The sequence below is a fragment of the Leptonychotes weddellii genome, chromosome 8, assembly GCF_054177405.1.
Source record: "Leptonychotes weddellii isolate Sample4059 chromosome 8, ASM5417740v2, whole genome shotgun sequence".
Classification (NCBI taxonomy): domain Eukaryota; kingdom Metazoa; phylum Chordata; class Mammalia; order Carnivora; family Phocidae; genus Leptonychotes; species Leptonychotes weddellii.
This window is the reverse complement of record NC_138376.1, coordinates 37,747,396-37,759,225: the sequence shown is the minus strand read 5'-3', so window position 1 is coordinate 37,759,225 and position 11,830 is coordinate 37,747,396. Positions and strand designations below refer to the sequence as shown.

At 35.4% G+C, this 11,830-nt stretch overlaps 1 protein-coding gene across 2 annotated transcripts in view; it reads left to right on the top strand.

Annotated features, from left to right (window-relative positions):
* LOC102725647 (cysteine-rich secretory protein 2-like) overlaps positions 1-10,007 on the top strand; it is a 27,476-nt gene extending 17,469 nt beyond the window's left edge. For both annotated transcript variants that reach the window (XM_081827476.1, XM_006727576.3), the window contains 4 exons: positions 1,239-1,384; positions 1,806-1,903; positions 4,653-4,741; positions 9,332-10,007. In XM_081827476.1, the coding sequence (XP_081683602.1) occupies positions 1,239-1,384; positions 1,806-1,903; positions 4,653-4,741; positions 9,332-9,459 (461 nt within the window). In that variant the 3' untranslated portion in view covers positions 9,460-10,007. The remainder of the gene's footprint in view (positions 1-1,238; positions 1,385-1,805; positions 1,904-4,652; positions 4,742-9,331) is intronic.
* The last annotated feature ends 1,823 nt before the right edge of the window (positions 10,008-11,830 follow it).

Below are 11,830 nucleotides of genomic sequence, written 5' to 3'. Positions count from 1 at the left end.
ATGTCAGTTGCCTGTTAATTGGGGCTCTTATAGACTGCCTGTAGAACTCTTTTTCCAAGTTCACACAAAATCATAATCATAAACATTTAGACAGGGTCCAATATGTGAAAAATCTCTGGTGAGGGTGGACAAGAGGAGAAAAAGAATAAAAGTTGGTCACTGCCTTTTGCAAATTTACAGTACAAAGCTGAGAGCATAGGAGTCATTACAATGTGAAGAATTTAGCTTCAAAAAGAATGCATCTCTGAAACTCCAGAGAATTTTTGAATAATAATGTCTTCTTAACCTATTCAAAGTTTTGCATGTTGATGCCGACCTCCGTGTCCTAGACTGATCTTTTTTTTTTTTTTAAGATTTATTTATTTTTGCGATGCCTGGGTAGCTCATTTGGTTAAGGGTCTGCCCTCAGCTCAGGTCATGATCCCAGGGTTCTGGGATTGAATCTGGCATCTGGCTCCTGGCTCAGTGGGGAGCCTGCTTCTCCCTCTGCCTGCAGTTCCCACTGCTTGTGCTCTCTTTCCCACAAATAAATAAATAAAATCTTTAAAAGAAAGGTTTATTTATTTTAGAGAGAGAAATAGAGTGTGAGCAGGAGGAGGGGCAGAGGGAGAGAGAGAGAATCCTCAAGCAGACTCCCTTCTGAATGAGGAGCCTGATCCAGGGCTTGATCTCAGGACACTGAGACCATGACCTAGCCGAAATCAAAAGTCAGCCTCTTAACCCACTAAGCAACCTTGGTGTCCCTAGACAGATCTGTCTTCTATTCAGCTTTAGAGCTGAGAAGGACAGAAGCCCTTTTATTATGTATTAACAGTTATAAGTATAGGCACTGTGTCTGAAGGTCAGCATCCTTGTGTTCATATAGTTGATTTCTTTTTTTTTTATGTTATGTTAGTCACCATACAGACATCATTAGTTTTTGATGTAGTGTTCCATGATTCATTATTTGCATATAACACCCAGTGCTCATTGCAACATGTGCCCTCCTTAATACCCATCACCAGACTACCCCATCCCCTGAACCCCTCCCCTCTGAAACCCTCAGATTGTTTCCTGGAGTCCATAGTCTCTCATGGTTCATCTCCCCCTCTGATTTTCCCTCTTTCAGTTTTCCCTTCCTTCCCCTAATGTCCTCTGTGCTATTCCTTATGTTCTACATAAGAATGAAGCCATATAGTTGATTTCTTTTGCCATTGCATGTTTTATTGCTTCCTCAAGGATGATCCATTTCTCTTTAGGTACAAAATGTGGTGAGAATCTCTTTATGTCAAGTTACCCTGCTTCCTGGTCAGATGCAATCCAAAACTGGTATGAGGAGCGCCATAATTTTGTCTATGGTGTAGGACCTAAGAGTTCTGGTGCAGTTGTTGGACATTACACCCAGGTAAGACAAACAAATGAAAATACTTCTACCACAAATGCTCTAATATGAAAGCATCTCTAAATTATGACCAAGTCCAATGTTCAATTTGAGTAAGAGCCTGAATAGATATAATAGTCCTGGCATTGGGTGGTACTTCATCTAGAGCTGTCATTTTTTCCCATCACTTGAAAAACTCTTGGTAAGGAAGCATACTCTGTACTTTTTCAAACTTAGAAATGGATAAAATAGTGAAGGTACTTTAAGATTTAATATTTTAAAATTTGTGGTTTTCTTCAATAATTGAACTAAATGTTTTCAAAAGGTACTTGGCTCTAAACTATAATAGTAACATTTTTTCAGTTTTACATTTGCTATTACTATTTTTTTCAATATTTTCCCTCTTCTTTAATGTACTCTCATATATTCCTTTTTGGAAATGTAGGTCGTTTGGTACTCTTCTTACCATGTTGGATGTGGAATTGCCTATTGTCCCAATCAAGAAAGTCTAAAATACTACTACGTTTGCCAATATTGTCCTGCGTAAGTATATACTTTAGAGTTTCATGCAATAATCCTATGTACAATTTAATATTTTTAAAATTCTTGTATAGAAAACAAACTAGAATATAAAACATATTTCAGTAAAGGGAAGGAATAAATCCTTTTTTTCATTTTTTAAAATTGATGCATAGTTCATACACAATGTCACCTTAGTTTTATGTGCATCACATAGTGACAGGTCTATACCTTGTGCTATGCTCACCACATATGTAGCTATCAGCAGTCACCATACAATGCTATTATAACTTTTTTTTATTTTTTTAAAGATTTTTATTTATTTATTTGTCAGAAAGCACAAGCAGGAGGAACGGCAGGCAGAGGGAGAAGCAGGCTCCCCACTGAGCAGGGAGCCTGATGTGGGACTCAATCCCAGGACCCCGGGATCATGACCTGAGCCAAATGCAGACACTAAACTGCATGAGGCACCCAGGCATCCCATGCTATTATAACTATTACAATACTATTGACTTTAGTCCCTATGCTGTACTTTTTATCCCCATGACTTATTTATTCCATAACTGGAAACCTGTACCTCCCACTCCCCTTCAACTATTTTGCCCACCCCCCATTGCCACCCCTCTGGCAAACATCATTTTGTTCTTGTACTTATGGTCTGTTTCTGCTTTTTATTTTTTTTATTTTGTTTTTTAGAATCCCTATATAAATGAAATCATATGGTATCTGTCTTTTTCTGCCTAACTTATTTTACTTAGCATAATACCATCTAGGTCATCTAGAAGGAATAAATCTTTGGAAAAGCCTTTTAAGTTGACATACATTCAACTTATCAGGGAAGAGACCAGGTTCTCAAATCCAAGTATAAAATCTGAAACTCTCTTCCCTCAGTTACAGAGTGACATCTTTTCTTTCAGTCACCTTTCCCGTCAGCTCACAGCTATTCCATGAGTCTAGGCGGTGTGCATTTCTCTAGATTTGATATCATAAGTTCTCATCAACTTCACACTTTAGGAGGGTGGCAGCTTGATGGTTAAACAAGGGATGGTAGTGGACTGGCAAGTAGGGCATGGCAGATTGCAATTTCACCTCAGCCTGCTAAAAAGTTCCTTGCCCTACTTATCTGAAAAACTACCTACATTGTTACCATCACAGATGATTCATTCTTTTGCATCTCAAAGATTTTTCAAGAGATTTTTAATGTACTTCAGAATCCAGAAAAAAACATCTTCAATCTTTGCTTTTCAGAAGTTTTCACAAAATTTCCATAATGGATCAACCTTTAAGGTCTTGACCAGTAGCAGAAAATATGTTTTTTCATCAAGGGTTATGTTTAAACTTACCTACAATAAATTCTGTGGATATATTGAAGATCTAATCTGAACTTATCTGTTAACCTTACTTTCTTTTTATGTTTGAAGTTTCTTGCCACTGGAGATAGGAGGACCCCTAGAACCAAGGCTCCAATAGGATTTATTTTGAGATTGTAGATAACCTGAGCATATGGATCTCCAGGGTGAGAAGTATGACCTCCAATGTCATTTTCCTGCAAGCACTTCTTAGGGTTTAGTAGAAAGAATTGAAAGTTCCTAGGAGAATGCATCCAAACTCACTGGCTGGCTGTAAGAGAGGAGGCTCTGGAGCCAGGCATCTGAAGTGAGAGTTTGGAGTGAAAAATGAGGGAAAGCAGGGGCGAGAAAACTTCCAGAACATGTTTGTGTCTATTTCACATTTTTCCAGGGGCTCACACATGGTCAATTATATTCTGTGCGGGGAGTGAGATTCAGATGCATGACATTGTGTTTTTGGCCCACTTGGTACAATTGAGACTTTGACTCTCTTGAAAAATATTCATCAATGAGATGTAGGCTAGTTACTGTAAGACCAATATACCTTAGCTATTAGTGTTAATAAAACTGTTTTTTTAACATTCCCATTTTTGTAAATATTAAAATCTCACACACAAAGCATCTAGACATTCAAAAACCTTTTAAGCATCCCTACTCCCAAAAACATACACCAAAAACTACTTTAAAAAATCATTACTTCCATCTTTTTTTAAGGTCTTATTTATTTATTTGAGAGAGGGAGAGCGCACGAGAGAGAACAAGAAAGGGGGCGGGGCGAGGGAGGGGGACAAGCAGACACCTCACTGAGCAGGGAGCCCAACATGGGGCTTGATCCCAGGACCCTGGAATCATGACCTGAGCTGAAGTCAGACACTTAACCACCTGAACCACCCAGTTGCCCCAAATCATTACCTCCATCTTGAAGCCAAAATTATCCAGGGGCTTTATCTTCCCTAGTTCATATTATAGAGATTATCACTTTTTTAGATATAAAATTATATGTAACTTTAAGCATTTCCACACTGCAACCCTTTCTCTCCCAGTAACTTGTACAGTCTCTCTAAGGAATATGTTTTATCACTAGCCAGCACCTTAGAGTACACTACTTTAGCAATTTGACCAAGTCTTTTGGGAGGGAAAGAATGTTGTCATGTTGAAATGTACTCCGAATATTTTAGACCCTATTAATCCCATTTCAATTGTTCAGGCTGTGAAATAATGGTCAAGGAAGTGAGGGCATATGTATGTTATTTTCTTTACATTGATGTCTGAGTACATTTTGGGAATTTTAGTTTGTCAGTTATTTGACATGATGAAAAACATTGACCAAATATTCAGGTATATATGGTGATAGATGCTACCCTGGGAGCATAAACTAAACTGAAAAATGAAAAATGTTTGACATTTTGTATTTCAAATTTCAGTGGCAATCTTCTTAGCAAGATTCATACCCCTTACCTAAAAGGAGAACCTTGTGCCAGCTGCCTTCATCACTGTGACAATGGACTATGCAGTAAGTTTGAAGTCATTAATTTGCTAGTATATATAATAGAATGATCTGGCTTTTTTTTTCCTTTGAGTATCTTTTATTTTTTAAAATTATTTATTTAAATTCAATTTAATTAACATATATTTCATTATTAGCTTCAGGGGTAGAATTTAGCAATTCATCAGTTGCATATAACACCCAGTGCTCATTGCATCAAGTGCCCTCCTTAATGCCCATCACCCGGTTACCCCATCCCCCTACCCACCTCCCCTCCAGCAACCCTCAGTTTGTTTTCTAGAGTTCAGCATCTCTTATGGTTTGCCTCCCTCTCTGTTTTCAACTTATTTTATTTTCCCTTCCTTTCCACATGAGTGAAATCATATGATGTTTGTCTTTCTCTGACTGGCTTATCTGGCTTATCTCACTTAGCCTAATACCCTCTGGTTCCAACCATGTTGTTGTAAATGGCAAGATTTCATTCTTTTTGATGGCCAAGTAATGTGTGTGTGTGTGTGTGTGTAAATATAAATATATATATATATATATATCTTCTTTATTAGTTCATCTGTCGATGGACATCTGGACTCTTTACATATTTTGGCTATTGTGGATATTGCTGCTATAAACATTGGGGTGCATATGCCCCATTAAATCACTATGTTTGTATCCTTCGGATAAATACCTAGCAGTGTAATTGTTAGATCATAGGGTAGCTCTATTTTTAACTTTTTGAGGAATCTCCATATTGTTTTCCAGAGTGGCTGCACCAGTTTGCATTCCCACCAAAAGTGTAAGAAGGTTCCCTTTTCTCTGCATCCTCACCAACACCTGCTGTTTCCTGTGTTGTTCATTCTAGCCATTCTGACCTGTGTGAGGTGGTATCTCATTGTAGTTTTGATTTGCATTTCCCTCATGCCAAGTGATATGAAACATTTTTTCATATGTCTGTTGACCATTTCTATGTCTTCTTTTTTTTTTTTTTAAATTTTATTTGTTTGACAGAGAGAGACACAGTGAGAGAGGTAACACAAGCAGTGGGAGTGGGAGAGGGAGAAGCAGGCTTCCCGCTAAGCAGGGAGCCCGATGCGGGGCTTGATCCCAGGACCCTGGGATCATGACCTGAGCTGAAGGCAGATGCTTATCTTTGGAGAAATGTCTGTTCATGTGTTCTGCCCATTTCTTGACTGGATTTTTTGGTTTTGAGGTGTTGAGTTTTATAAGTTCCTTATAAATTTTGATACTAGCCCTTTACCTGATAAGACATTTGCAAATATCTTCTCCCATTCCGTAGGTTACCTTTTGGTTTTGTTGACTGTTTCCTTTGCTGTGCAAAAGCTTTTGATCTTGATGAAGTCCGAATATTTCATTTTTGCTTTTGTTTCTTTTGGCCTTGGAGATGTGTTTAGCAGTAAGTTGCTGTGGCCAAGGTCGAAGAGATTGTTGCCTATGTTCTCCTCTAGGATTTTGATGGATTACTGTCTCACATTGAGGTCTTTCATCCATTTTGAGTTTATTTTTGTGTATATGGTAGAAGAGTAGATGCTTTGTGTGTGAGATTTTAATATTTACAAAATGGTAGAAGAGTTTCATTCTTCTGCATGTGGATATCAAATTTTGTGTATATGGTAGAAGAGCTAGATGCTTTGTGTGTGAGATTTTAATATTTACAAAAATAGTAGAAGAGTTTCATTCTTCTGCATGTGGATATCAAATTTTCCCAACATCATTTTTTGGAAGAGACTGTCTTTTTTCCATTGGATATTCTTTTCTGCTTTGTCAAAGATTAGTTGACCATAGAGTTGAGGGTCCATTTCTGGGGTCTCTATTCTGTCCCACTGATCTATATGTCTGTTTTTGTGCCAGTACCATACTCTCTTGAAGATTACAGCTTTGTAATAGAGCTTGAAGTTTGACACTGTGATGCCACCAGTTTTGCTTTTATTTTTCAACATTCCTTTGGCTATTCGGGGGTCTTTTCTGGCTCCATACAAATTTTAGGATTATTTGTTCCAGCTCTGTGAACAATGTTGATTGGCATTTTGATAGGGATTGCACTGAAACTGTAGATTGCTTTGGGTAGTATAGATATTTTAACAATATTTGTTCTTCCAATCTATGTGCATGGAATGTTTTTCCATGTCTTTGTGTCTTCCTCAATTTCTTTCATAAGTGTTCTATAGTTTTCAGAGTACAGAGATTTTCTCTTTTTGGTTAGGTTTATTCCTAGACGTCTTATGGTTTTTTGGTCCAATTGTAAATGGGATGAATTCCTTGATTTCTCTTTCTTCTGCCTCATTGTTAGTGTTTAGAAATAGAGCTGATTTCTGTGCACTGATTTCATATCTTGCCACTTTGCTGAATTCCTGTATCAGTTCTAACAATTTTTTGGTGGAGTCTTTTGGGTTTTCTACATAGAGCATCGTCTGAAGAACATGGATGTAAAATTCTCACCAAGGCACTAGCTAATAGCATCCAACAGTACATTAAAAGGATTATTCACCATGACCAGGTGGGATTTATTCCGTGGCTGCAAGGGTGGTTCAACATCTGCACATCAATCAATGTGATACACCACATTAATGAAAGATAGGTTAAAAACTATATGATCCTCTCAGTAGATGCAGAAAAAGCATTTGACAAAATACAGCATCATTTCTTGATAAAAACTCTCTGCAGTGTAAGATAGAGGGAACATGCTTCAATATCATAAAAGCCATAGACTCCTTTTTTTTTTTTTAAGAATTAGGAAATCTGATTGCAACCTACTTAAGCAATGCCTTCATGCAAAAGACAAAAATTAAAGTATTCAATAGAGTGTGTTTAATAAAAAATTTTACACAGTATCTATGTATTATTTGCAATGAAAACCTCATTACCATGTGTAACCTAAAGAAACATCTACCATCAATGTATATGGACTTGTTACATATTGGCATATATAAAAATGTGTCTGTGGAAATAATTCATTGTAATTAAATATTTTTCCTATCGAAGTTAATGCAATTACATCAAAAGTGGCATTTTATAAAGAGAGAATATGTACAAAATATAAAGATGTGAGAACACAAACACAGTTCAGTTCAGACACCAAACAATCTTTATATATCAATGAGTTCATCATACTAAATTCTTCATTTTCCCCATAGTATAGAATAATCAAGTTTAATTTAATAACCACTCACACTTGTGTTTGGTAGTAATTTTTACATACTTTTAAAATGTCAATCAAATCGGCATATAACATTATTAGCTCACAGAAGTCTCAAAATATTTTAGCAAAAGGATTAAATTTAGTGTCATATAATATCTCATGTTTAGTATTGTTATGGATATAAATACAAAGAGTTGGTACTTTTGTTTAGTTGGGATATGTTATTAAAATTATTATGAACAAAACAGCTAACCACTAACAAATTTTTACCTTTCCAAATGCATTCAACAGATTGAACTGTACCATTCTTTCTGAGTGAATTGTATAGCTCTAATTCAGAATATTGAATGATATCAAAGCTATACATCCATTAAAGAAGAAAATATTTTCTCCTCTGCTGAATACTATTTGTTAAGGGATTTGGAATTTATCCTGTTAGCAATAAGCAACCAATTGAAAGATTTTTACAGAGAAGAGTGATGAGATCAGAATTGTTTTATAAAGATCTGGCAGTAGTATGGAGAAACAAGTGGATGAAAGCCAGCTTGGAGACTGTTGAAAACACGGGTTTGAAAAACAAATGAATGTTTTTACTGCATTCTGACAAAATGAATGAAGAGAAATGGACAGTAATGAGCAATAGGTAGGAAGTAGTAAAACCAGTGTTTGTTACTTGCACTTGGTAAATGCTGATAAAAAGTAGAGAGCAATGACTTCATGTTGATTCCCAGTTCCTGATTTGAATTATTTAGTAGTTAGGAGTTTAATTTCTCTTATCCCAGGGGAATTGAGTTGGGAGTTGGGTAGTGACTCCAAAGAAATGCCACACTTGGAGGTAAAATGATGAACTTAGTTTGAAGGTTATTGAGTTTGTAGCCACTGAGGATCTTCAAAGTAGAAATGTCCAATAATCATAGTGAAATTCCTTCTAGTTTTTACATCCACATCTTCTCATAATGATTTCTTACTCTTGAAAGAAAGACTAGTGGCACTAGAATCTGGATAAAGAAATAGTGTCTAATATAAATTTTTTCAATAATGGAAATGTTCAATATTTGCACTGTCATGTAAAGTAGCTCCTAGATAGACTGGTTATTGAGCATTTGGAATGTAATAAGTATCACCAATGACCTGAAAATTTATTTTTTAATGTTATGTAATTTTAATTAATTTAAACAACCACATGGCTAGAGGCTAAAATTTGGACACTGTAATTGTAGAGAGACTCATTTAAGCTTATTTTATTTTCTGAGGGAAGAAAATAAGTCAATTCATTTTAGAAACATTCCAAAAAGCTCAAATTTTAAAAGAAGTGATGGATTAATGTGTCCCTTTGTATCATAATGTGATACCAACTTCTTTGCTCAATTGTCTTCTCCCCACTTACATTGAATTTATTGTTTGCACTGCTGCTATGGAGGAAAACAATAATGAACTGACTAATTTCTTTGTTTTTATTCTAGCCAATACTTGTGAATATGAAGATGTTTATTCTAACTGTAATGCTTTGAAGAAAAGCTATACCTGTAGCCATGATTTCGTCGAGACAAATTGCAAAGCTTCCTGCGAATGTGAAGACAAAATTTATTAAATGCCCAATACAGACTGAGCAGGGCTAAGTGAAGGAGGACCACATCATCTACTTATTTTGACATTAGCACAGATGTTATAAGCATGTTAGCTATAAATTTTATTGCAAATAATGAGTCTTTTTCTCTTGGATCTACTTTTTATTTTACAGAAATCTCTTTCATACAAAGGATTAAAAAATAACATAATCTATGATTATCTGTTGCTCATGTAAAAATCATGAGCAATAAGGAAATTCTGACAAAGCATTATGGACCAGAAGAGACTAAGAAAACATGAGAATAAATGGAATGTGGTCTCCTGTGTCAGATCTTTGAACACAAAAAGGTCATTAGTGGAAAAAGTGGTGAAATCTGAATAGAATCTGAATTGTTTTTGATAGTAACATCCATTCTTAGTCTTGACAAATGTACCAGAATAATGCAAGATGATAACATTAGGGGAAACTAAAGTTGGGTGAAGGGTATATGGGAATTCTCTGTACTATCTTAGCAAAATTTCTGTAAATCTAAAAATACTTTCAAATAAAAGATGCATTTTAAAAAACAACACCATCTTTTTTTTCTTGGCTCTATAATGTTTGGAAAATTTTTCTCCTGATTCTCTGGTTATTCTTTCTCAGCCACTTCCCCACCCAGTGTCAATTCCTCTATTCCATTGCTAAATGTTTGATTTTATCTTTTTCATGGACCTTTCAGATATATCAATTACTGGACTGTCATATTAGTCTCACATCCTTATCCAGTGTCAAGATTCACAAATTATTTCAAGGACAAGTATAGTCATGGGGTAAAGGGAAAGCAAGGAGAGGTTCAAGACCACCAATGCAGCTCCTGGATGCTATTTTTGCAGTACATTTCTTAACATCTAAAGAGAAAGACTTCTTACTCAGTCTACTTTCAAAACCTTTCTGTAGACTTCTTAAGTACTTAGATAATATTCATACTCTTAAACTGATCTGCAAGAAGTTGAATGATTTTTTATACTCTCCTTTCTAATCTCACTTCATTCCACTTTCTTTTATTTCTTATGCTCCAATAATGATCAGTGATTTTATTAAATTCTCTCAAGTTCCTCAAGATTTTCCTTATCTAAGGGCATTTGTGTTTGCTATTAGTTCTGTCTGGAAGAGTCATCCTTCTATTATTTGCTAGAATAACTCCTTCATATTAAATGCCATTTTATCCAAGAGATTCCTTTGAGCATTTAATATGAATAACTCCCCCCATTCTCTCACAACTCCTTTTATTTTCTTTCATAATAATCTTCACAGTATAATGCAATTCATTCCTGCATTCAACAAATATTTATTGAAAAATGTCTCAGGTATTTAATTAGGGACTTTGAAATAGGGTGATTAACAAGAGAGACCAAGTTCTGAACTTCATGGAGTTCACACTTTCATAGGGGAAATAGGAAGGAAGTTATTTTGCAAATAAATACTTAAGATAATATTGGAAGCGGTAAGTGCTATGAACTAAAATGGGCAACAGAATAGAGAACAGTGAAGATAGACTGGGAAAATGTTAATAGGATTGTCAAGTACATCCTCTCTAAGGATGGATTAGAATCACAATAGAAGTTAAGAGAACAATGGATAAGATGATTTGATGGAGAAAACAGAATAGTGAGTACAAAGCTGTTGAGGTAGGAATAAATTTGACATATTTGAGGAAAAGCAAGAAACATAGAATGACCGGAGCAGAATGAGCAAGGTAAAGATCATTTTGAAAGCAGGCCAGAGAGTTAGGCAGAAACTTAGTCACATGGTGTGCTCTAGGGCACATAAAGAATTGGGATATTGTTATAAGTAGGATAACAAGCCATGAGAGTATATTAAAGAAGATTGTGATATGATGAGGTATAAATTGTAAGAGAACAAGAGTGCAAGTAAGAAACCAGTTAAGAGACTATTGACTAGAAGAGAGATTGAGTTAAATTTCACTAGATTATGGATGGATGTACCTTAAATATACAAAGCATATTGTGCAATTTCAGGATAATATTTGTTTATGTCATGACAGAAAACAGGACAACTATTTCCCAGCTAAGGGTAGCATTAACTTATGCCATAGCCAGATAAAGATATCACAAGAAAAGGAAACTAGACTATTATTTCTCATGAACATAGATGCAACATATAAAAAGATTATACACCATGACAAAGTGAGGTTACTGCAGGAATTAAATGCTTCAATATTCAAAAATCAATTAATGTCATATACCATATCAGAATAAAGATATCATGTGATCATCACAAAAGATACAAAAAAAATGCACTTGACAAAATTCAACACCTGCAATGAAAACAATTTTCAGAAAACTAGGAATAGAAAGTAACTTCTTCATCTTAATAAGAAATATTTTACAAA